At 42.8% G+C, this 27,643-nt stretch overlaps 1 protein-coding gene across 4 annotated transcripts in view; it reads right to left on the reverse strand.

The window, feature by feature from the left end:
* Positions 1 to 27,643, reverse strand: part of HCK (HCK proto-oncogene, Src family tyrosine kinase) — a 214,316-nt gene that overhangs the window by 34,783 nt on the left and 151,890 nt on the right. For all 4 annotated transcript variants that reach the window (XM_085619503.1, XM_085619500.1, XM_085619501.1 and 1 more), the window contains exons 7-11: positions 23,329 to 23,432; positions 21,278 to 21,427; positions 20,935 to 21,087; positions 6,908 to 7,090; positions 4,022 to 4,098 (exon numbers count right to left, since the gene is read on the reverse strand). In XM_085619503.1, coding sequence (XP_085475629.1) covers positions 4,022 to 4,098; positions 6,908 to 7,090; positions 20,935 to 21,087; positions 21,278 to 21,427; positions 23,329 to 23,432 — 667 coding nt within the window. The remainder of the gene's footprint in view (positions 1 to 4,021; positions 4,099 to 6,907; positions 7,091 to 20,934; positions 21,088 to 21,277; positions 21,428 to 23,328; positions 23,433 to 27,643) is intronic.

Below are 27,643 nucleotides of genomic sequence, written 5' to 3' on the forward strand. Positions count from 1 at the left end.
CTGTTCAGTACTCCAGGCTAGATTTGCTTGCTGGAGCCCTCCACATGTTCTCGATAAAAGCATTTCCCCCCAAGTTGTAGTAATTTGGTACCGCCACCAGGTGGTGTCCTATGGCTATGGTCTTACCTTGCTTTAAGGAAGTTCAGGCTCTGCTTGAATGCACGGACTATTAGTTGTACAAAAAAAAGGAATTAGGTTCTTTCACATAGTCTCAATGCTACAGACTGGTTTACCGGAATAGGTTTTCTTCTTCCACCTTGACAAAATGTTCAACTTTGCCATAATCACACCCTGACACCTTCTCAGACACACACCTTTGTCTCCTTACTAACAACAAACTGGTTAACGTTCTGCTATGTGTATCAAACTATACATATTCCTTATCCTTGTTTTCAAGGCAATACACATCACTATACATCATTACCGCTCTCAAAATCTACCCTAGTATGCCCTCTCCTCACCACCGCACTTTATCTTATACTGATGACACACAAATCATCATGTCATCACTGATATCCTGATTTGTGGCTGATTAATGTAAACAATGCATGACCAGCATTAGTATCTGGATGATCAAGAACTTCCTAAAGTTAAATGTGGACAAAACAGAGGTACTTGTGTTTGGGGCCCAGCACTCTAGCTGGCCTGAACTATGGTGGCCGGAGGCTTGCGGCCCGCTACTAACGGCAGTGGTGTCGGCAAACAATCTTGGGGTCCTGTTTGACAACTCTCTCAACTCTGAGTCACAGCTTAGCCGTATTACTAGAACTTGCTTTTATATCATCAAGGCTCTGAAGAAAATCTTTCCTTTTATTTCTCTTGAACTGCACAAATCAGTAGTCATTCCCCTGATCACATCTTGCTTAGACTATTGTAATGCACTCTACTTGAACATCAATAATTCTTCTCTGAATAAACCTTCAGTTGTTTAGAATGCAGCTGCAGGTCTCATTTTGAACATTCCTAAACATTTCTTGGTCAGGGAAGGTAATCGCCTCTCCACTGGTTACCAGTTAGAAAGAAGATAATCTTCAAAGTGCTTTGCATGGTCTTTCTGGATTTACACACACAACACATGAAAGCATGTTTTTTATACAACCACAGGCACCACTATAACGTTAAACACGAAGAGGCACCTCGTTGTATCACAGTTTTCCCGCAGTTGTGTCCCCATTTGTTCACAAACATGACGCATGAAAGCATGTTTTTCACACACGCGAATTTGACACCTATAGGCACAAATATAATGGCAGATGAAATAACGCTATTTACATCGGTGGCACATCCTCTGTGATTAATTAGCACTCATTTAACTTTGTAGATATTCCCCAGATGAAGGCCATAATGGCCGTAATGCTCTGGGATGATGTTCAAAACGTTTACCTACGAAAGATGCATTATGGGAAATGAAGTCTTCTGTTGAAATGATGATATTGTGAATAAAACAATATACACAAGATTGGAACCTTGAAAAAACTTTGTGGAAAAACGTGTGCTTCTTGATAATATAAGAAAGCTGCATTGAAGAGCTCTTTCGCCTGTGCCTTGGGGGACATATCCCATGGATTTGGGAATGCTATCCTAGTGACTTTCTGGATTTACACCACAAAGGACCAAGGCATATTTGTTCACTATTTCAGTGGTACACGCCCCATAGACTACTCAGATCACCATTCTGCGGGATGGTGATTGTTTGTAGGTTTCGCAAAGCTATATGGGGAGGACATTCCTTCTCTGTCGCGGCAGCGGAAATCTGGAACCCCTCGCTAGCTCTTCTCTTGAAAGTGGTATCTTTTTCTTTTTTTCTTTTTTAAAAACATCTTAAAACTCAGCTCTTTTCTTTGTAATTTCTTCCCTTGAGAGCTTCCCTCATTCATTGGTGTATCTCCCCTTTTGGCTCCGCGCTTTGACACCTTCGGGTTTAGAGCGCTTTATAAATTTGTTTTTCATTTCATTTTGTCATACATCAACTCCTAGCTGTACCCACAAAATCCAGTAGCTGGATCTGGGAACCCCTCCCACCATCATGTTTAAATATGCACTCAAAGCCCACCTCCCATGGTTAGAGGACCAGCATGGCTGATACCACCTCCCTGCCCTCTAATGCCTGGCTCTACCTCACTAATAGCAATGCACATATGTAATCTATGTAGTATATTTTATGTTTTTTAATACTCTGTTTTCTATCTCACTTCCCATCATCCAAATTTCATCTCTACCTCTGTGTACATACACGCGCACTAATGTTTTTAGGTAGCACATTCAAGCTGTGTACAGTGTTTCTGCTTGTAATGACTAAAAATATACTAATAAATATAATACCTGCTTTGACATATTGTTGACAGATTGGCTCCTCATTCTGATGTTGCTGGCATCTCCCCAGCTGGAGGTGCTGGTTGCTTCAACCAATGGGTTGATAACAATCGCAGAACAGGCAAAACATCTCTAGGACATCATATGGTATATTATGAAAGTGTTTCAAGAGCTTGCACGTGCTTTATAAGGCACCTGGCCACTTTGTATTACGGAAGGGAGCTACATTCCATACTCCCTTCTGTAAGACTGCTTGTGTCTGTGCACATTTTGCCCTCGAGGGATCACAATGGGGCATTCCTTCATTTGCTTGGGGGTTTGGCTCTGTCCAAATGAGGGAATGTATTTGCTCCATTTCTTGCCCCATTTTATTGACGCAGATGTATGGGACAAAAGGCTGCCAAGAGATGCACTGACTGTGAATCACAAAGGCGGTTGTGGACAGTTAGTGCACCCTCGCAATAGTGTCACTTGGGAGGGTGAATGGGGTTCCCAAGGACATTTCTAGGCACCCTACCGACATGCAGGTCCCATCACACACCATTTACATGTGTAAAGATCCCTGTCCCTAAATCTCTGCCAGGTCTTCTTTATTAAAAGACATACTGGACCAGCGACCCTACACCGGCACGGGCCGTAGTGCATTCTATTTGTATTATAACTAGGGCTCCCGGTTTTATGCGATTTATTTTTTAACCTTTCCATCTGTATTTATCCATATTTATTTTTTGGCCATTTTATCTGTATTTATCCATATTTATTTTGTGTCTTGCATATAAATGAAGTTGTAAAACTGTACATTTCCATATTTATTTAACCGATAGACGTGCACTCATACTTTGATGTCTGTCGTGTTTTAGCTATTTAAGCTGCCAAATATTACATACCAATACATCCACTGGTAAATATAGCATTAAACCACAAATGTATATTGACACATGCCGTTATTTAAGGAAATTTTATCCCGTTTTTTAAGTTCCCATGCTGTCCATCTGCTCGGCTGTTGGGCTATAATTCATGAAAGACTGCACAAAGAGTCACTTCAAAGCAGCACAATTTCCTGTATTTATGTCCTTTTAAAAATAAATGCAGACAGAAACACATTGTTTTCTGTCTGTATTTATCTGTAAAAATCCGTAAAAACGGAAAACAGGGCGCTTTAATTATGGCATACTATCCCAGTTAGGGTGCATCCGTGCAGACATTGACAGCATGCCATTATACATAATGCAGCCCCGAAGGTCATGGAGTTTACTGTTCATGGTCATATCCATAAGAATGGTCATGAATTGAACCTGGTTTTTGTCTAAGGGAGATATGTTGGGGGCTTTCCTTATCATCACTTCTACAGAGGGATTATGAGGTGCTTCAGAAGGAGTCCTCTCAGAGAATGTGTGCAGTTGGGTCAGTTTTAGCAGATCAAACCTGTCAATATTTAACAGGGAACAAATGCATGGTAATAACTGGGACATGGAGGATTCCAGTGAGGAGAACCAGAAAGAAAGAGTAAGACAAATATCATTGCATCATCAATGAAAGGGGAGGAGGTAGGGGGAAATCCTTTATAAGGCTAGGTTTAGGGAGAGACAGTGAGAAAGAATGTTACAACAAGAATGGGATGGGTAGAGAAGACATCTGTGGGAAGGCAGGTGAGTGAAAGAACAATGAAAGGGAGAATGTATGAATCACTCTGTGTGCCGCTTTGTACCTGAGCAGAGAAGTCGATCAGTTTGGGGAGTGGCAGCTTATTACCATCATCACTTTTCAGGAAATCCAGCAGGCTCCCTGCAAGTAAGAAACAGGGGAAACATGTTAAGGCCCAGTGCGAAGCTTCCATCCTGTATACCCGGGTTTGTTCAGTGGTCATCAACGCGAGTACTTGGCCATGGTAATAAACTGCTTTATTCGGTATTATTGTTTATTTCTATACAGTGCCCCCCTAATAATTGCTGTTATTTTTTCAGGTTTATGTTCTTTCTGCTCCAAACCTTTTCTGCCCCGATGATGACCCAGTAAATTGTAAGGGTAGAAACGTCGTCGACGCACCACTGGCAAATTGTGGAAGAAGCGTTGGTTGTGATAGGGTCTATCTTATTTTGACCATTCAATCGATTAAAAAAAAACTGCCATTGTTTCTGTTTACACTGTATATGTTTGTAAATAATTGTTTAGTGTAATATGTTCAGCACAAATTGTCTGTGTGTATATTGTGATATAATTTTTGGTGAATAATTATTTAAATAATTTCAATTGCTATAAAAGAAAATCTGTGTGGACACTGTTTCCTTCTCTATTGTATAACTGCAGTACATATGTACTTTGTCCCCTAGAACCTCTGTGGCTTCTACATGTTTTGACTGTCCCTGCTTCTAGGGCTGTAGGGATGCCCCTGGGGTTGCAAACCCTGGGTATCAGGTAAAGCACATACTGTACAGAGGTAGCAGGCAGCTCCCACCTTCCACACTGTGGATAACAGTCAGAGCCTCTCAATCGCAGGAGCTATCAGCTACAACAATCTGAGCAAGGGGAGAGGAGTTGGCCTAACAGCTAGGGTGGTCGACCTTGAATGTGGGGAACTGGGTTCGAGTCTCAGCAAAGACGCTGAACATCCTGTGATTCTGGGCAAATCACTTAATCTCCCTGTGCCTAACAAAAATGAATGTGTCCTCATGTAATGCAAGTGGTGCTATGTAAAGCGCTCTGATACCCGATTCGGGTCAAGTTCTCGCTATATAAAACTCTGTAAAAAAAAAAAGTATATCCGAAGATTGGTATTTCAAGGATCCAAGTTGTTTGTGATTCTGTAACGGTGGTGCATCCAATATATTATCTGAAGAAAGATGAGACTGTATTTATGGAATACTTTACAAATGAGACTGTGGTGTGGCTCTGGGATACAGTGGCACCAAATTAGCTTGTCTGAAAACAATTTATCATTACAAATAACTGGAAAATAAATTTGAAATTTAAAAAATAAACATTAAATTTAAGTTGAAAGGGCCTATTTTCATTCCCTTCAAGGACTGGCACAAAACAGCACCAACTGTTCCAACAATTCCTAAAAATGGTGTTCACCAATGACAAACAAATAAAGGGACGGACAAGGAGTGGTTTAAATAGGTCCAACACCCATGCCACTAAATAGACAGTAAAGCATAAAGAAGAATACAGTTCCTCGTAGAAGGGAAAGGGGTGCGCTCGCAGGTGGATCAGATGAAATGACCAGAGGGATCCTGGAGGGGGTCCGAGTGATCAGATCTGAATGCCCTCACACACCCAAAGGGTATCATGTTTCATCATAGGGCGCTCATTGTCGGTGCTGCAATATCCGTTGGGCTTCTCAGTGGAGGCTCTTTCGTGGAGATGTTTTGATCTTTGCAGTATAATGAGTGAAGGTGAGGGAGTGTATGTGTAGGGTGGTGCACACGTGGATTAAAAGAGTCTAAAGGGTACCAAAAAAGGATTTAAGTGCCAGGGCCCTCACCAGGAGGCCACTGCAGCGTACACTATCCATTGCCACTGCCAATGACAATAACAACACAACTACTAACCCTCACACTTTTACAAGGGTTGCAATTCAAAATATTCCAGGTTCCCAAAGCTCTAAGAATGGCTTGTGTGGCAGGTATTAGTCATTGTTAATGTATATTGAATTAATGAACAGCTGTTGTGCTAATTTCTAATTTAGGCAGACAGTGCCCCCATGTTGCAGTCTGTCGTAAGTGCAGGTGCTGACAAATAAGTTCCGGTGCCAAACTCCGGAAACCACCAGCTCAAACTAAGCACTAATTTAAAGCATTAACAGATGACAGCTTTGCATTAGAAAGCAGAAGAGTGTGGAAGAGGTAGCAGAAGGGAGACAAAGGTAAGAAATGGTAAGTAGAATAAAGGGCGATGTGAACTAGGTCAAGGAAAGAAGATGCGGACTGGGAAGGAGGAGAAGCAAATTATAGGGTTGGGACAATATATGAACTGCATGGAAACAGCAAATTTAAAGAAATGTGATACACCATGGGTGCAAAAAGTGTTGAGGGGTTTAGGGATGTTCTCTTCGACTTCTGCTGCAATATGGATTGTAAATAAAAGTAGTCAGCAAATGTCATTTCAGTGGCATACTTTTTGAAGAAAAGTGAATGAGGAAATTATGAAAAAAATACCAACCTAAACCTAAAAAGCAAAAATTCTGCAAAATTGTTTTCAGACTATTTGATTCTAAAATGTTGTATTTTGAAGCAAATGATTCAAACTCCTGAAGTACAATTGAAAGTTTAGTATTACTTTTCTATGAGAATGTAGTTATAGAAGAGTTTTCAAGGAAGGCTACGGTTCATGCATACAATGCCAAAGGGTTTTAGTTCCACAGTACTATTGATTGTGAGCAGTGGTTCAACAATTCTATTTCAAGGGAGCTATGGTTCAGTATTGCTATTCCAAAGGGTTGTAGCTCCCCAGTGATTATAATTCTACATTACTTTCTTAATAGGACATACACTGTAATCCTAAAATACAATATAAAGGGGGTATGGTTCTGGAGGTCTATCCCGAGGATGTGGCTCTTAGGACAGTCTCCCAACTTAGCCACAGCTTCTCATACCCTTTTCCATGTATTCGGTGATGATGAAGATTGGCTCCTCCTTTGTCACCACAGCGTTAAGTTTCACCAGCTTGTCGTGCTGCAGAGCCTTCATCAGGTTTGCCTCATCCAGGAAAGCTTCCACGGACATACTCCCTGGCTTCATGGTCTTCACTGCAACTTTGGTGTGCTTGTTGTAAGTAGCTTTAAGACAAATAAATACAGTTTCTATTAGAGAAAAGCCAACAGGCGTAAGCAAGGGCCTGTGTTTTTCAAACATTCTGTACATAATTTTTGTCAATAAAGGCAGATCGTTCAGGATTCAACCATGCGGGAGAATATGTCAATCAGAGGTAATCTAAACCTAGACCATAATATTCTACAGACTTTAGACATATTTTAATAAATAACTTGGTTGAGAATATTTTGAAAAGAATATCTGATATGCAGCAACAAAACAATTACACTGCGATTAGCCATTGACTGGTGCATAAGAATTTATTTGGAGATACCAGATTTCCTTTCCTCTTAGATGTAGTTAGTATTTCCCACCAGGTCAGAAATTAAATTTTATTTGCCCAAAAATCCAAACTGATGATAGATTTTAGTTTGGTTAGGAATATTGAAGGTACTTCTGCAAGATGACTCTGGTGTAGAATCATGACTTTAACTAGCTGTATCAGGCCTGGTAAACTTCTCATGTAGTGTGTGTCATCAAGAGAAATAAAATGTAACATCAATTAGCAATTTTTTGTAATTTGTCCAAAACGTTATATCACTTCTGGGTGATTTTTGCAATACAATAATTCAATTGAGAGACTCAATTTAGTGTTGTCCATCTTAGTTTCACCCAACTAGTGAACATACCCTTCTATCTTGAAGGCACCACCACATCAATCAGGAAAACTGTTCCAAGTATTCAGACATCACGGACCTAGGCTCCGATAAAAGCAACTCCTAAATTCTACAAACATTCCTTTAACCTATTTATATCTAAAACTGACAGTCGCCAACAGATAATCCAAGACTCTCTAGCCAAATCTCCTTCGCAATCAATTGACAATCAATCAGGGAATTGTAAGCGCGCTACTCACCCGTGAGGGCCTCAAGGCGCTTACCTATTCTCAATGCTTCCTTGAGTTTACTGGGGAAGTAAGAAGTCTTCCAAATCATTCCAAAAGAAAAGTTATCCATGGTGCCTGCCAATCCCTGCCAGACAGCCCTCATAAAGGAGTGATGGGTACTCTAGCCCCAGACATCAACAGCCCGTTAAACTGGGCTAATCGAACATAGTCAAGTCTTAAGATCATTCAACATACTACCATTAACTCTCTACCAGAATAGTGCTGCTGATCCAAAAGACTCAGCTAAGGTCTGGCCATTTCTAACATAGGCTGCTATCCAAAATCATGAAAGCGGCAATAACACTTTCGACTGCTCTTCGAGGTACACATAGTTTGTCACGACTGTCAATCTGGGATCATACCAGACAGAGGCATGGAAACCAGATTGGCAGACATCATGTAAGACCCACTATCTTCAGTGGATGCTAATCAATCTGGAGTACTTATCCTACTAGAGGTGTCTGCAGCACACAAGATAGCTAATCAAGACGCACCATTCCAAAGAAAGGATCCATGATCTTGGACTAATGGCTCTTCAGTTTACTGGATCCAATCCTCCTTAATGGGGGGTAAAAGTCAGGATCAAAAATTATTTAGTTAATCAAGACATACTACTCCAATGACAGCAACCACGACCTTGGATTAATGGTTCTTCAGTTCTCTGGATCCAATCCAACATTAATTTAAAATGTCTGCTTATGACATGCAGGTTGACATCCGAATGAACACAAAAAATTCTATTCTAAGATTGATAATATGCTCATATAGATATTCTTTCAGATGAAAGACAATTTCTTGTACTTTAATGATTCAAAAAAAGAGGACACAAAACCAAACCACAAAGATAAGTTTAACTTAATGAAACACAACCACATCACTCCAGCTCTCTCAGTCGAGCAAAGGATTACATTCAAATGACTATGGGGCATATCATCAAGGCCGCTTTTGCGTCCGTTTTCGGCCGTAAAGCGGCGATAACTTAGAGGGATTCACAACACATCAGCTGAAGTTGGTGAACATGCAGAGGTCAAGAAGAACTCCAACGATTAAATGACTCCAAGATTGTTAAAAGCTAACCTGAATATTTCTGATAAGTTTCTTTCTCTTCGTCCTTGAAAAGAATCAATAACATCTGGTATCTTCTAAAATATGAGGGAGTCCCTTTGTATACAGTAGTTAAGAACATTTTAATACATCACTTCAATGGTTGAGGGGCGTGCACATGGTGGTGTATATGTTCATTCCTTTCTCTGTCTCTCCTATCAGAATGGGACGTTGACTGTTAGACCTGACATGCTTGAGGTGGTGTTTCCCTAAACATATTTGCTTCTCCCTCATTGGTTTTGCTGAATCTCTTTTGGTGCTCTTAGGGCCCTGGGCACTTTCCCAATGTAAATGCAGTGTGAAAGTGTGCGCGCTTTTCCTACACATGCTGGGAAGTGGTACTTACTTGATGTTTTTAAAAGCTGTCTCTAGCCTGCCATTGCAAGGCTGTCTGTGCATATTTGCACCTATGTTGTTTTTAAACATGTGTCAAAGACTGCCATTGCAGGCCTGTCTGTGCACATTTGCACCCATGGTGTTTTGAAATATGTGTCAAAGACTGCCATTGCAAGCCTGTCTGTGCATATTTGCACCTATGGTGCTTTTAAACATGTGTCAAAGACTGCCATTGCAAGCCTGTCTGTGCACATTTGCACCCATGGTGTTTTTAAACATGTGCCAAAGCCTGCCATTGCAAGTCTGTCTGTGCACATTTGCACCTATGGTGCTTTTAAACATGTGTCAAAGACTGCCATTGCAAGCCTGTCTGTGCATATTTGCACCTATGTTGTTTTTAAACATGTGTCAAAGACTGCCATTGCAGGCCTGTCTGTGCACATTTGCACCCATGGTGTTTTTAAATATGTGTCAAAGACTGCCATTGCAAGCCTGTCTGTGCATATTTGCACCCATGGTGTTTTTAAATATGTGTCAAAGACTGCCATTGCAAGCCTGTCTGTGCATATTTGCACCCATGGTGTTTTTAAATATGTGTCAAAGACTGCCATTGCAAGCCTGTCTGTGCATATTTGCACCTATGTTGTTTTTAAACATGTGTCAAAGACTGCCATTGCAGGCCTGTCTGTGCACATTTGCACCCATGGTGTTTTGAAATATGTGTCAAAGACTGCCATTGCAAGCCTGTCTGTGCATATTTGCACCTATGGTGCTTTTAAACATGTGTCAAAGACTGCCATTGCAAGCCTGTCTGTGCATATTTGCACCCATGGTGTTTTTAAATATGTGTCAAAGACTGCCATTGCAAGCCTGTCTGTGCATATTTGCACCTATGTTGTTTTTAAACATGTGTCAAAGACTGCCATTGCAGGCCTGTCTGTGCACATTTGCACCCATGGTGTTTTGAAATATGTGTCAAAGACTGCCATTGCAAGCCTGTCTGTGCATATTTGCACCTATGGTGCTTTTAAACATGTGTCAAAGACTGCCATTGCAAGCCTGTCTGTGCACATTTGCACCCATGGTGTTTTTAAACATGTGCCAAAGCCTGCCATTGCAAGTCTGTCTGTGCACATTTGCACCTATGGTGCTTTTAAACATGTGTCAAAGACTGCCATTGCAAGCCTGTCTGTGCATATTTGCACCTATGTTGTTTTTAAACATGTGTCAAAGACTGCCATTGCAGGCCTGTCTGTGCACATTTGCACCCATGGTGTTTTTAAATATGTGTCAAAGACTGCCATTGCAAGCCTGTCTGTGCATATTTGCACCCATGGTGTTTTTAAATATGTGTCAAAGACTGCCATTGCAAGCCTGTCTGTGCATATTTGCACCTATGTTGTTTTTAAACATGTGTCAAAGACTGCCATTGCAGGCCTGTCTGTGCACATTTGCACCCATGGTGTTTTTAAATATGTGTCAAAGACTGCCATTGCAAGCCTGTCTGTGCATATTTGCACCTATGTTGTTTTTAAACATGTGTCAAAGACTGCCATTGCAGGCCTGTCTGTGCACATTTGCACCCATGGTGTTTTTAAACATGTGTCGAAGCCTGCCATTGCAGGCCTGTCTGTGCACATTTCCACCTATGGTGTTTTTAAACATGTGTCAAAGACTGCCATTGCAAGCCTGTCTGTGCACATTTGCACCCATGGTGTTTTTAAATATGTGTCAAAGACTGCCATTGCAAGCCTGTCTGTGCATATTTGCACCTATGTTGTTTTTAAACATGTGTCAAAGACTGCCATTGCAGGCCTGTCTGTGCACATTTGCACCCATGGTGTTTTTAAACATGTGTCAAAGCCTGCCATTGCAGGCCTGTCTGTGCACATTTGCACCCGTGGTGTTTTTAAACATGTGTCAAAGCCTGCCATTACAGGCCTGTCTGTGCACATTTCCACCTATGGTGTTTTTAAACATGTGTCAAAGCCTGCCATTGCAGGCCTGTCTGTGCACATTTGCACCCGTGGTGTTTTTAAACATGCGTCAAAGCCTGCCATTGCAGGCCTGTCTGTGCACATTTGCACCCGTGGTGTTTTTAAACATGTGTCAAAGCCTGCCATTGCAGGCCTGTCTGTGTGCACATTTGCACCTATGGTGCTTTTAAACATGTGTCAAAGCCTGCCATTGCAGGCCTGTCTGTGCAAATTTGCACCTATGGTGTTTTAAACATGTGTCAAAGCCTGCCATTGCAGGCCTGTCTGTGCACATTTGCATCTATGGTATTTTTAAACATGTGTCAAAGCCTGCCATTGCAAGCCTGTCTGTGCACATTTGCACCCGTGGTGTTTTTGAATATGTGTGAAAGCCTGCCATTGCAGGCCTGTCTGTGCACATTTGCACCCGTGGTGTTTTTGAATATGTGTCAAAGCCTGCCATTGCAGGCCTGTTTGTGCCCATTTGCACCTATGGTGTTTTTGAATATGTGAAAGCCTGCCACTGCAGGCCTGTCTGTGCACATTTGCACCTGTGGTGTTTTTAAACATGTGTCAAGGCTTGCCATTACAGGCCTGTCTGTGCACATTTGCACCTATGGTGCTTTTAAACATGTGTCGAAGCCTGCCATTGCAGGCCTGTCTGTGCACATTTGCACCTGTGGTGCTTTTAAACATGTGTCAAAGCCTGCCAGTGCAGGCCTGTCTGTGCACATTTGCACCTGTGGTGTTTTTAAACATGTGTTAAAGCCTGCCATTGCAGGCCTGTCTGTGCACATTTGCACCTATGGTTCTTTTAAACATGTGTCAAAGCCTGCCATTGCAGGCCTGTCTGTGTACATTTTCACCTATGGTGCTTTTAAACATGTGTCAAAGACTGCCATTGCAAGCCTGTCTGTGCACATTTGCACCTATGGTGTTTTTTAACATGTGTCAAAGCCTGATATTGCAGGCCTGTGTGTGCGCAATTGCACTTATGCTCAGGCCGGCCTTTCTAAACCACTGGCCAATCCTGAGGGGATCTTTCACTACCACTATGGCACCGCTGGGGTAAGTTTTAAGGGTCAAAGCAAGTGGTAGGTGAAAGGCAGGGCAGGTACACATGTGTGTTCCATGCCCAGGTAGTGAAGAATACCCATGTGCGTTTTCACTACCTATGAGGTTTGCTTTTCCCATAGGTTAAAATGGGGGAATGGTTGAATGTACTTCAAGCTGCAATAGTGGCTTGCAGTGGAGCAGCCTCATAACGTTTCCTATCACTCAATCAATCAATCAGGGATTTGTAGAGCGCACTACTCACCCGGAGGGTCTCAAGGCGCTGGGGGAGGGGGGTTTCGGGCAGCTCCAGTCACCTGAAGAGCCAGGTCATGAGGCTCATCCTGAATGCTTGCAGTGTGGGGCTTCGTCTGATGAATATAGGTATTTACAATGAATGCGTTGTTCACGCATTCCTTTACAACACCGTTGTTACAACGAACAATTACATTGCAAGTCGTTTCAACGACTTGCTGTAGGGGGCGTGCTGGACTTAGAAATAGTATTATTTACTATTCCTACTCCAGTTTGTGCAACAGTAGGGAATGTGTTGGATTCTAAATCCAACACCAGCATGCCCCCAACAGCAAGTAGTTGAAGCGACTTGCTTTGTAACGGCACGCATGGTTACAACGCGGTCGTTGTAATGACCGCGTTGTAATGGTACTGCGCTGTGCAGACAGCGTTGTAAATGCTGTTTCCCGTCTGATGCTGAGGGGGGGTCTGTTCCAGGCCTTGGCCATGATGTAGGAGAAGGATTTGCCTCCCATTCTGGCTCTGTGAATGCGGGGGATCTCGGCCAAGGCTAGGTCAGCGGAGCAGAGGTTTCTCTTGGGGTCGTAGAAGGAGATTCTTTTGTTGAGGTATTAGGGTCCAGTGTTGTGGAGGGCTTTCTAGGCATGTGTGAACAGCTTGAAGGTCACTCTTTTTTCAACAGGGAGCCAGTGGAGGTCTCGTAGGTGCTGGGTGATGTGGTCTTGTCGTAGGATGCTGAGGACAAGTCTAGTTGCAGCGTTCTGGATGGTCTGGAGTTTGTGGAGTAGAGATCTGTTGATTCCGGTGTAGAGGGCGTTTCCTTAGTCCAGCCTGCTAGTGGTGAGTGCGTGGGTGACGGCCTTCCTGGATTCGGGGGGATCCATTTGAAGGTCTTGCGGAGTATGCGGAGGGTGTTGAAGCATGTGGAGGATACCATGTTGATATTTTGGTTCATGGTGAGGGAGGAGTCGAGTATGATGCCTTGGTTTCGGGCGTGGTCCATGGGTGTGGGAGGGGTGCTGAGTGCGGGAGGCCACCAAGTGTCATCCCAGGCAGAGGGTGTGAGTCAGAGGATGAGGACTTCCGTTTTCTCTTTTTTATTTTTTTTTTAATTATATACCCATGGAAATCCAGTTGCAGTACTTATATCGGTTCTTACATACAGAAAAAGGCAATGCATTACGTTTATACAGTATACACACAAAGGCACTAATACATATTATTATCACAGTTGGGGAAGGAAATATCATAAATATTATAAATACAATAAATATTATACACACTGGATAAAACAGACGGATCTATAAAATCGGATGCTAGCAGTTCCTGATGACACATATTGAATTTATTTATACGTAGTTTAGGGTACATCCCATAGACCACCACCTCTTATCCTGCCTGGGTATCCCACATTCGTTCTCCACCTTGCAATAGGTGACCAAATTGCCTGTCCGATTCTCCTAGTCTTCCTACCCCTGCACATGTATAGTGCGGTCTCTTGATTATATATCCCCAAGAGGCGTGCTATCCATATTTGAAAGGTGGGGGATCAACATCCTTCCATATTGCTGCGATTATTATCCTAAAAACGGCTGTATAGATAAATAAAAAATATTTCTGTGTAGTATCCAGGCCAATTCAACTATCATAGCCCATTAGCATCAGAGTAGGGGATAGGTTAATCCTACGTCCTAGCAGCCCCTCCCAGAACCTAGCCACCTCGTTCTTTAGAAATAGCAGCCTATCACAATCCTAAAACATATACACTATTGTTGCAGGCCCTTCCCCGCAACTAGGGCACCTATTGTCTGCTCTCTTGCCCCAACTTAAAAGATAGGCAGGGGTAAATACAGATTAAACAAAGTTTTATAATGTTGTGTCTTAAGATTGGTTGATCGAAACTTTTGGCTGCTAATAACAGAGCCATATACACATCAACATCAGGGTTGTTCAGCTTTCCAGCCCAATTAGGTTTGGTCTTCTCTAGAGCTCTTTATCAATATACGGTAAATATTTTTTATCCTGTTACCCCTCTGTGCAATTATCTGAAGAAGTGGTATTTTTTCGGAATGTACTACCGGTCTACGACTAGCAAAAAATTATTGGATCTGTACATATTTAAAATACTGCTTAGCAGGGATCCCATAATCCTGTTGCAGGGCCACGAAAGGGCGCAGCTGGCCTGACCCATATAGATCTATCGCAATTAGGCTTAGATGTTCCCAGTGCTTACCCATATTATATTATCATAGAAAGGGTGCAGAAAGATATGCGATCGTCAGAGAGGGGTATAGCGATTAACTTTTGGGATTGCCATAGCCTTGCGCACCCTGGCCCATATTTCCCAGGCGCTTTGCACCACCTTAAATCGCACCTTCTTGTAGTAGCTTGACTCCACCTGGCGTAATAGCAACCCCTCCCTAAGCTAAGTTCATATATTGTTGGAATCCTGGCTTTCCTTTCCTCCTCTGTCTCTTTACTTGTGGCCGAGCAGAATAGAATCGACATCTGGTGTAAAAGACTTGCCCAGTGATAGAATATGATATTAGGAAACAATAGCCCCCTCTGTGCCTGTGGAAGTGTCAGGTACTTTAGGGAGCGTCTGACTTTTACGTATTGCCAAGTGAAATTTGAAAACATGGCTTCTAGTGCTTTTAAAATTACCGCATCTATCATGAGCGGAATAGAGCGAAACATATACAAGATTTTTGGTAACATTGTCATTTTTAAGACGTTTCCCCGCCCAATAACAGATAGGTGCAGCCCGTTTATCCTTTTAAGGTCTGTAGATATTGTTTTTATCAGAGGTTCAAATTTAATCTTAACTATTGTATCTATTTTAGAGCTAATACAGACCCCCATATAGGTAGCATTTTCTACACGCAGAGGATCATTAAAAATTATATTATCTCTACATACTATCAACGTTTTACCTTCGTTCAACGAATAACATGATGCCTGCCCATATTCTTTGGCGATAGCCGCGGCTTTCCTGACTGCATCGGTCGGGTTGGTGGTTAAAATGGCAATGTCGTCTGCATAAGCCAAAATCTTGGTTTCGAAACCTCTAAAAACAATCGGTTTGATGACCTGGCTTTTAAAAAAAATTTGATCAAAGGGTTTATATACAGAGCAAATAAAATAGGGGAACAGAGGCATCCATGTCTAGTCCTCCTTGATATTAAAATACTATCTGAGTCTTTTCCCATCAGTTGTAAACGGGCTCTAGGGTCTAAGTACATTGCTTTAATGGCCCTGATGATTCGTGGCCCAAAGCCATTTAGCTCCGATAGCCCCCCACAAGAACCTCCAGGCCACCCGATCAAACGCTTTTTCGGCATTGAGGAGGATCATGACCATCTGTCCCCCTGTTGTAGCCTGGATATCAAACAATGTTATAACCCGCCTTATGTGATCAGTTGTCCCCTTCCTGGGAATAAAACCATGCTGCCAGGGCGGGACCAGATGACCAATGACCCTCCCTAATCGAGTAGCCAATATTTTGGAGTATAGTTTTGTATCTGTGTTGATCAATGATATAGGCCTATATGAAGCTGCATTATCTGGTGGTTTTACTTTTTTAGGAAAAATGATGATGTCTGTCTCCTTCCAGGATTCTGGTGTTTGCCCATTATGTTGAACACCCAGGAAAAGATCTATAGTATGGGGGCAATAACTGTTTGTATTCATTTTTATATTTCTAGGGGAATACTTTCGGGGCCAGCAGCTTTACCTGATGGTAGCTCGGGCAGTGCTGTTAATACCTCCTCGAGTGAAAAATCCCTGTCTAGCTCCTCCTTAGCCTGACTATCAAGCAAAGGCCCTAATTCTGTTAAGGTTATTTTACACAAGACACCCTGTGTTGCCCCTGCATCTTCCTTATAGAGAATCTGGTAGAATTCCTGAAATACTCCCAATATGTCATTAGTCTCTGTATATGTTTAACAATCTTTTTTTATGGCAGATATCAGATTCTTAATTTTTTTTTGCCTACGCGAGCAGTTTCCCCACTAGTTCCCCGGTCTCGTATAATTCACTTTGTTGTGTCTGATACACTTCGGCCGATTTCTGCGTAAGCCAGCTGTTTATTTCGGCTTTAAGGGAAATAATCCGTAGCTGGACTTCCGTTTCCTCTAAGTTGAGCTTCAGGCAGCTGCTGATCATTCAGGGTGCGACGTCCTTCATTCCTTTCTGGAAGTTGTTCCTGGTGATGTCGGGATCCCTGGTGAGGGAGAGGATGATGGATTCACACTGACAAACCCCCTCCTTTGGTAAAGAGGGATTTGTCATTAATAGCTTAGAAATGTCACTTCTAAAAAGTGAGCATTACTCTGCTCTAAAACTATGTGTGAGCCTTTAAATTTGACTCACGTCCACCGTGGAGGATGGGGGAGCATATCTGTGTATTCCCCATAAACAGCAATAAACACTTGTTATGCAACTAGAACAACAGACCTCTGCCATTTGAGGGCCTGGCTGGAGAAATTGGAGGAAGAGGTTTTGACACTTGGCCTCTGGGAGCTAGATCATGACCTCACTAAAGATTAGGATCTAAATTCCACGGCTCCGAAGCATACACGACTGAAATTCAGGGGAGACATCTGTGGTCCAAAGGGAAACACTCGAAACCACCCCCAACTTCAAAGGCACACTACAGTGTAACTACTGGTGCCATACTTCAGCATGGCAGAGATACACTTATGGGGATGTGGGACCAGAGATCCTGGAACTGAGTGGTGCACACTGCTAGAGGAATCTGTTGTGCCCAAGGAGGAATACTGCCATTGGAAGGGACCGGGCACCCGTCCTGAATAGTTGCTGGCCTAGGCTGACTACCTGCTGCATTGTCTCTTGTGGAGGCCTCAGGGACATGAAAGACCTCCCACGAGGGACCCACACCATCTACCAGTGACACCTGGTGAGTGGTGCCATCTTAAGTGCCCACATAGTCTGCTGGATTCCCAGTGGTAGCGCGGTGTGAGCGTGGAACTAAGTAGTGTGCATGGGGACCGAATTGCCTGTTGCAGAGCCCCAAAAGCACTGCTCGCATATCAGGAGAGTGGCCTCTGCATGTGGGGCTTCGATATGCATAAGTTGACTTGTTGGTGGTGAGCGGATTCACCGGTCACGGGACCCCGTGTGGGCTGCTTCATCGATCCTGCAACATGCTCACGTGCGACTCGCTGACTGCATGCTCATTGCGTGTGATGCCCAATTCATAGGTTGCGACCATTGGATGTGGGGGCAGACCGGTAGCAGTGCCTCATTCTACCTCATGTGGCACCACTGAACTTGCGCCTGTGTGTGACCAGGATTGTCTGGTGTGACTCAACTCAATGTGCACCAGACGTTATACCTCATTTTCAGGGAAGTACGGAATTGGTAACTCTTCTTTGTATGAGACCGGAATTGTCTTGTGCGTCTCAGCTCAGCATACATCAGATGTTGTGCTTCAATTCCAGGAAGGTACGTAATTGGTAACTCTTTGTTGTGTGTGACCGGAAATGTCTGGTGAAACTCAGCTCATCGTGCACTAGACGTTGTGCCTCATTTCCAGGGAGGTGCTGAATTTGCGACTCTGCATGTGTGTGATCGGAACTGTCTGGTGAGACTCGTACCGGCGCACCCCAGATGTTGTGCCTCATTTCCAGGGAGGTGCGGAGGAGTGGATTTGTGTTCCGGAGTGCCCAGATTGCCTGGCCACTACTTTGATCGATGTGTGTACTACGGGGTGCCTCCCTCTTCCGAGAGGCTCCCCTGCTTCAATCCCCATTCATCAATTGCTCCTTTTTGTGCCTACAGTGTGGCAGAGGGCACAAAACTTACCCGGCCCGACGACTTTGTGTTGCCAGGCAGTATTTCCCGGATCGGGCCTGGGTGGTGAGAGAAGCTGACTGGGCTAAAGAACGCTTCGGAGAGCATTCGGAAGTGGGTCAAAAGACGGAGTGACCCCCGTGCTTCGCACAACTGGGCTGATGCCTGAAGGCACAGTGTGGAGTCCTTTGTTTGAACTACCTGAATACAACAGTTAGACAACTTGGGCATGCCACCTCTGGTTCTCCACACACCTTTCATCATGTCACAGGAATAGTTGCTCACAAACCTAAAGATAACATGTTGTCAACTAACAATTCTGGATTAACTTAACCAGTTTTTGGGCTCTACTTATGTGGCTAAGGTACTTACTGCGTTTGCCAACAATTATTTATCTAATTTGGTCCCTCACTGCCAATTAGGATGCTAACATCGCCAGGGATGGAAATGGAAAACATCCATTACAACGCAGGCATTACATCGTAATGCCTTTACAACGCAAGTCGTTACAATGACGTGTTGTTACATCGCATGCCATTACAACGCAAGTCGTTACAACCACTTGCTGTAGGGGGGGGCAGAAGGTGTTGGATTTATTGGATTTTCAATCCAACTCCTTCCCTACTGTTGCACACACTGGAGTTGGAATAGTAAATTATACTATTCCAAAATCCAGCGCCCTCCCTACAGCAAGTTGTTGTAACGACTTGCGTTGTAATGGCTTGCGATGTAACAACGCGTCGTTGTAAACGCATGCATTTTAACAAGTGCTATTCAATGGAAACCACTGTTATCAGATTAAGGAAGGACTCCTCTCATCCAGCAACAAAGGTCAGCTTGAGTGTTTTTGTAGGCATGGACATGGCGCATGGCACTCCAGACCCACTGACTAACAGCTCTTGACTGTCCCGTTAAGCTCAGGGTGATTCTGCCTGCATCAGCCACATCTTAATGTGGCACGCTGCAAGAATTGACTCTTTCTTTGAGTCTCTTCAATGTCTACATAGATCCCCTGGTTCACAATGTTGAATAATACTGTATTGGATAACACGTTTATCCTGTAGAGCCAGATCTACATCTATATCAACAGAAGTGATCTAGGGAGTGACAGCCAAGTAGCCCATGCCTTAATGGGTACAAGATTGGATGCACCAAAACAAATTCTGCCTTAATGGTTCATGCATTTCTCTTTCTACTTTTAGGACTGGCAGGCTGGAGAATCTGCACCAATTGCTGATGGCCTGACCAACTCCGTGAACTTGCAATTCAACTGGATGGTTTTGTCTAAGTCAAGGTTTTTGTTTTTACAGGTTTAAGCAGGCACCAAGAATATGTACTACCACCTACCTTTACTGTGGAGTACCTTACCCCTCCCAAAACCTGTGCTCTGGCCCTCAAAACTGAAACATCAAGACAGGACAATTGCAATGATATCTACACAAGACTCCACACCAAAACCATATGCAAAAAACAAAGGTGCCAGAACTGCACAGCATGCACCATGTTCTGACCTGTCACCCAAAGCACATCACTCCAAACCATAAAGTCCTTGAACTGTTCCAGGTGACAGAACAAACCCACTATTGTCCCCATGGCAGGTCAAATGATTAACTGTCGAGGTCTCCTAGAAATATGTTCCCCTCAGATGCCTCTCTAAACCTCAGCCAATCATCTGCCGAAAGAGAAGTGGTATGGAGAACGTCTTTCTTTACACAAGGCACTACCCTCTGGAACTCCTCTCACAACAGAAGGTTTGAAAACCCACCTCCTTCTGGTGCCCGCAGACCAGAAACAGGATGATTAGTAATGCTGAGACTTATCTGTCCTCCCAGTTGTCCTTTACTTTAAAACCCATTTATATATTGTCAATTGCCCTTCCATTATTCCACTGCTCCACAGTGAAGTTCACTGAATTGTCAAGAGCTAAACAAAAAACCCTGATAAATAGATACATAACCGTAGTAAGCAAATTACTTGTGTTACATGTCATGTATGCAGCAAATTTATTTGTGATGACACACAATCTATCACCTTGTTCACAATGGGACACAAACAAACTTATTATATTTAGAGGATTCTAGTTGAGATGAAAATTATTCTAAACATAGCCTGATATCATGATCTTCAATTGACTTTTATGCTGGCCCAAGTTTAAAATGCTCTTCAGGGCCACCTCCTGCTACAAAGCCAAAAGGTACCTACCACACCGCCTGCCACCATACCAATGGCTGTCAGAAACAGTGGCACTGCTGCTATTTTAATCACTAACCCCCATACCATGGTACAGCTGGTTAAACGATCACCCTGTGTTTCAGAAGGCACGGTCAGCTCTATCCTCCTTGCTGTACATTTTCCATTTCATGCATGTTTTCAGCCGCACTCTTACCCATCCAAACTTCTCCAAACTGCCCTGCACCCAGCTTCTTATCCAGCTTCAGGGACTCACGCGGGATCTCCCAGGCATCCTTCTCCCAAGGCTTCTCAGGCTTTGAGCTGGCACATGGTGTGGTCAACTTCTGGCACAGACCATCACTTTGCTCTGGAACAAGATCAAGAAGAATCAAAGAGGCACCATGAAATATGGCCTTTCATAAGTACTGGACGGCTGAGCAACTGTCTTAGGACCTTCTTGGGGTGGGTCCTATTGCTCTCCTTGGTGGGAGGCCAGGGTTTTATATCTTTCCTCATGCATGTCCCTAGGTTTCTGTTGCAAGAGCTGGATGACTTACTTTTGTAATGGTTAATGAGATCGTACAGAGTGTTGAAGGTGTTCCTGGGTGATATGTAGAAGCCGCCACTGTCCAGTGTCCGTATCTTGTAATGTTTCACGGTGTCTCCCCACTGAGGGTCCTTGTCTTTCACCGACAGAGAGTAGCTACCTGGAAATCACCAAACAATATACACAAAATATAAGAGATCCTCTCCAACTGCAAATAACTGTAAGATCCTCTGGAGAAGCCCATTCTTCACCCCTTTTCCTCAACCATTTATTGTGGTCTCTGCTAATTTTGCACCTCGGTCCTTACCACTAGGTTAGCAATGATCAGCCTTCTTCTAGAAGAGAACCAGATGCCAGATCACTCACACACATCTCAAACCAAATTAGTACTGTGGGGAATTAGAAACAATGAAATGGACTATCTGCCAGCCCAACATGTTAGCAGGTACTCTGACGTCCACGCTCTTGGTGGAGGACCATCTACCATATTTAGATGGCCGCATTTGCTGGGATCTCTACATCTCCATTACATCTGCCATTGTGGTGAATGCAGTCAAGGTGCAGATGAATGCTGAACTGATTATTAGCTTTGACCACTCAACATTGGATATTTTGTTTGTCTGAAATTCCTAAAGCAGAAGTTTGTTTCAGTAACACAAAAAAATAATGGCCCTAACATGCAAGGATATTTCTCCCTGCATGTCAGGCCATTGTTTTAGGTCTCTGGTCTGGCTCCACCTTCCATCACATGGTGGATCCACATGAGTAAAGTCGCTAATGGTAGTCTTACCCCAAACCAGTGGTTGGCTGACATCCACATCAAACATCCACCTCATGCTCACAATATTGCACACTTCATCTGAGCTATCAATATTTACACAGACAAACAATTACTTCATTATCAATTAATTTCAGACTTAGCAAACCTAGAAGCGTATTTTTATGTTTGGTGGGCCAGCCAAATTAAAAAATGTCTGCAGTATTAGGGAAAAACAATTCTCCTGAAGCAGAGGATGGGAGATTTAAATTCGGCTTGGTGCTAGATTCTGGGCGGTTTGAGAAAGACCGTGGATTGTTAGTTAAAGAGGTGGTTTGTTTTTTGTTTTAAATAGTGGCCTTTAATATGATACAGTAAACCTTAAGTGGGATGCGTGTGCGTTGGACAGTCAGTGCAGTTCTTAAGGTGGACCTGATGTGGTCAAGTTTCCTCTGATCTTCGATCATGTGGGCTGCACATGAAATATCACTTTTACAAGCAGTAGGTGAAAAAGGTAAATTAATAGATCATTTGTTCTATCCATGCTGGATAGGAGAGGGGCCTGGAGGCCTGCCTGGTAGTTGAATGCTCAGCAGGCTACTATTCCTGCCATATCAGAATCCATGGTTTAACATTGCTAAAGACCTCACCTTGCCTCATATTATCCTTTTTAGAATCATTTACTATTGATTGGTAAACACTTCTACTGTTGGACAAAACCTATTGGTTTCTTGTACCGCCTTGCATGTCAGCACATGATACACATATTAGCATGTCAAGCCTTTTTTCTTGGCTCTCAGTTATAGCCTTTGCATTCCTCGTGGTCCTCCATTCCATCCTGCCAGAATCTCTTCCATCCTCTTTTATTGTTGGAGGTGGAATAGTCTACTAGTCCTGTGACTGTCACACAACAAAGCTAAGTTTTCTTCCAGTTGCTTTATATTAGATACTTTGCCAATGAAATGCAGTAGTATATACACGGTCCAGTAGATCTGACAGTTCCAGCTAGGTCCATGTTAATATTCCTGTTTACAAAAGGATCCCACATCAGGACTTTTCCTTTAGCCACAAATGCATAAGCTCATAAATCTAGAGACCCCAGGTGAGGTACTTCTTTTACAGACCATAAAGGTTTATCTGTAAGTTTTGTAATCAAGCAGATCTAAATTCCCACTCTTGGTGACCACAAATAACCTATACTGAAAACTTTATTCAAGATAAGCCTAATATCAATATATTGATGCAGGAAGTTCAGAAGAAGGGAGGTGCAATTTGACCACGAGAGAAGAAAGGCCTGATTTTACCTTTTGTTGTCTCGCTGTCTCTGATCATGAATGCTCCCACTGGGTTTCCAGACACCAGAAGTTGACGTTCTGCATCCTTGCGGCTTACACCTTTGAAAAACCATCTGAATAAATACACAACCAGAGACATAAGGGGTGTGAGGTAAAAACCATTCCTCAAACGAAGTGTAAGACATTGTGCTCACATCTGGGGCAGTACAGACAGAGCTTAGGAATGAGCTAGTTTTACCCCAACAGTAACCGGTGCATAAAGGTTTAAGTCGACCAGAGGTGTGCAGTGAGTGCAGAAATCAATACATAAAGTACAAGTAAAATATCAATAATAGTCTTTTACATTAGAGTCATTGTTAGTCTATAGTAAAGGGGAAGTCTATGGCAGACAATTAAGATAAATTGAGATTTTTGCACTGGCATATAAGAAGGATGTCACACTACCGGGTAATCTGTTAGTATGTGAAAATTATGAGTTCTGATTAGTTTCATAGAGAAAGGGGAATAGTCAACAACCAGTTTGTGATGTTCTTCACCTATGCGCAATGATATGTAAAACATGGCCTGGATTCTCAAACAAACCACTAGAACATAGGATATCTGATTCGCAACAAAAGCTATAAATCTGCACCTGAATGTCCCTGACCTCTAATGGGTGTAGATTTCTGTCTTTTTAGAATTCATAGTCACAGGTTTCATGTTTTCTATTGAAAATAGTATATAAATTCAATTTCATCATGCAAACATATACAGGGATATTTGTTTTTGCACGTGAAAAGGAATCATTACTACCTAAAACAATCAGTTTGGAGCTTGTAGGCTGTACATTCACATGCTGTGCACACTCCTGACTTCTAGTATTGGGTGTAGAAGTTGCAAGTTTTTTTTCTTGAAAAACGGGTTTGCTATACGGTTCCTACAAATTGAATGGGACTGTTTATCTGGACAACATAAACTTCAGAGCATGGAGACTCAGTCCACACATATCATCAGAAAATGTTGTCCAGATACACAGTCCTGCCCAATTTGTAGGAACCGTATAACATGGCGCCCAACATGGGGCTATATGTTATACGATTCCTATGAATTGAGTAGGACTGTGTATCTGGAGAACATAAACTTCAGTGTATGGGGACTCAGTCCACACATATCATCAGAAAATCCTAGCTAGCTCACAGTTCACCATCTAGAACCCTGGTAAGGTTAGGGGTTCAGATGGGGAACTGCAAGCTAGCTAGGAATAGGGACAACATTTTCTGACGATATGTGTGGACTAAAACCCCATACTTTCAAGTTTATGTTGTCCAGATACACAGTCCTACTTAATTTGAAGGAACCGTATAACAGGTTTTGGTTTCAAGGTGACTCATGATGCCTTCCCCAAAACCCACAATGCACCAGGACCCAAACTCCACACTGGATTGTGTTTTCCCCCTATGTGTATGCGTAAGCAGGTGTAGAGATGAGAAGCAACTAAGTCTTTATGTACTAAGAGAGAAATATGTATTTAGAAAGATAGCAATTGCTAAATGCTGTACTGTGAGCTTGCATCGCTAAAGTAGGCAGGGCTCATGTCAATCTACAGCACTACAAGTGCAAACCAATTGTTACATGTAAATAAAGTTTTCATTTTGCAGCAAGTGCTGCTGTAGGTCACATACTGGCCATATATACTGCAGAATGATACCCATCTCCCTAGAGCGGTAGCTTGCAAGCTAATGGAAGACGTTTAAAACAAAGTTTCATGTAGCATTTGTCAGACTTGAATGGCTACAGCTGTTAGGTGCAACCGCAAAGAAGAGTAGGCTAGTCCCTCATATTGTAGGTGCAACAAGTAACATATGAGTTTTCTTACTGCAGCCTCCAAAGGCTGTTTGTGAAGATTGTTACAATAATGGACACATCTTTTCATTTTAGCCATATAGCCTGTGTGAAGGGCTTTTGCATGCATTCGTCAGGAAGGTGTAGCTAGAAAAATTCTAGAACTTCAGGTGCAAACATCAAGATTTCTTGCCCTGAGGTTGGGTGTGGAACAGCGGTCTTTAATACTTTATTATGAGATCAGAATGTTGTGGAAGATTTCTATGGGGATGGATTGCCATTTTCAGTAGTAGCTAATACCACAGCTGTCGTACCCTAGTTGGAGCTATGAGGATTAGCCTCATTGCTGCTTGTCACATCTTCCTCACTGCTTATGGAATTAACGGTAGTTAGGTAAAGCGTAACCAAATATCCCTAAACAATTGATCAATAGATCATTGCCCATGGATTGTAGGTGCTGGGACTTCAGAGACACAGCTTTGGCACTTTGCCTTCTCACTGGTAGAAGTATTTTTGGATCACCAGGGAGTTTATTTCCTATTAGAGTAAGCGTTGGTGCCTCCTTCTCAGCAGTTCTGTGAGATCATTGTCCACTCCTGGAAAATGTTCCAGTAGGAAGAGAACCTGGTGGCAATTGGCCCATTGCCAACTTGTCTGTATTAGCATGGACAGGTGTGGTGACTGACTATACACCCCATTTTTGTAAGTAGTACATGGTAGTTATGTTTATCTCTGTGAATGAGCACTGTCTTGTTGCAAATGAGATTGTGAGTAGGTGTTGTGCTAGCTGAACTACCATTAGATCTAGTACAATGTTGCACAAGTGATGCTGCTGCAAGAGACCATTGACGCTGGATTGTGAGCTGGCCCAAGTGAGTTCCTGACCCCATTTTGTGCAGTTGCCGGCTGCAATCCCCAACACCTTGTTGGTGGCAGGGTAAGTTAGCAGTCTCTCCTCCCCTTATGGAGGCGCCAGCTATGGGGTTGCCTGTGCCCAGTATGTTGCTGGTCTTTTTATGTCGAAGCTGGTACAGCATATTGAAAAATTAACAAACAGCTGTATATTTTCCCCTTTGAAATATAAAAATATAAACTTTAAAAAACAAAAAGAAGAAGAAAGCATTTCAAAGTATTTAAGAGCTGCCTAAACGAGATTATTAACTGAGACGGAACTGTAATGATAAAAGAATGCACTGGGGTTTTATAGAGACCAACTTCTGACCCTTTCAGAATTCAAACATTTGAACAATAAAACATTTTCTCTGTGGTGGTCAATGACAAGTCAAGAATATGGCAAACCTTTTTTAAAGAAAAATCCTTTAAACCTGATAATGTCTGGGATGGGCCGTGTGCTGCAAATATTCATTTCACAAACAAGAAACTGACATAGTCACATTACTTTGATGTGTTTGCAAGAGGTTGGAGCAGGAATGATTCATGTGCATGCTATTGGGCATATTATTAAGACAGGTGATAAAATTATCGCCGCTTTAGCAGCAGAAAACTGCCGCTAAAACGGCGATAATGGGCTTGATAATATGCTCTATGGAATTCCAATTGAAGCCCATGTTAGATGTCCTTCACATCTAACATGGGCTTCAATTGGAATTCCATAGAGCATATTATCAAGCCCATTATCGCCGTTTTAGTGACAGTTTTCTGCTGCTAAAGCGCCGATCATTTTAACGCCTGTCTTGACAATATGCCCCTATGTTTGTTGCTACGATGTTAAAAAAAACCAATAAAATAAGTGTATTTTCAGTAATAAAGTAACATACAAACACAGGAAGTGCGAATTTCCCGATAAGTCCCCCCCACAAAGAATTCGCTAACCGTATTAGAGGAAACTCACACTTGTTCAAAAGAACCCGATCAGATAGGATCGCTGAAGAAGAGGTGTTTGTGTACAGGCTTCAGAGTGTGAACTACATGCTTGACAAGATGAAGTGGAAACTGACTGTAGGTCTCTTAGAGTGTTCTATTTTAGGAGAAAGATGTGTGTACATCAAATAGTGTTTTACAGAAGAGAAAGTGGTCATAAAGGGTGATGTGAGACTGATATAGTGAATTGTCGCGAATATCTTGTTCTCGGTGGCTCAGGCTGGGTTGGCACACAGAATGACATGCGGGTAGCTTTGACATCTGAGCCTAAGCAGTCTCTCTGTAAGAATTTCAATCTTCTTACAAAGCTATTTGTTTTGTAGACCCCCGGCGTCCTACCAAACTCACCTCCAAGACCCTACATCATTTCAAAATGGTGGAGGACTTTATCAAGCTCCTGTCCAAAGGTATGATCCCACTCCAAGAATGTGGACGGCTCGACAAATATTGTGGCTGTGGGTGCAACACCACTGAAAGGTGTTGGAGGAGGATAGCAAACTGTAGTCTGCAGGTACAACAACATTTCAAGATATTGTATACCATAACAAACTGCAGTCCTGCCCCTCTCAACATACTGCACCTCCACAAGTTGGTGGCACACTGTATCAGTCTACATTCCCTA

The sequence above is a fragment of the Triturus cristatus genome, chromosome 7 (genome assembly GCF_964204655.1).
Source record: "Triturus cristatus chromosome 7, aTriCri1.1, whole genome shotgun sequence".
In the NCBI taxonomy this organism is placed as follows: domain Eukaryota; kingdom Metazoa; phylum Chordata; class Amphibia; order Caudata; family Salamandridae; genus Triturus; species Triturus cristatus.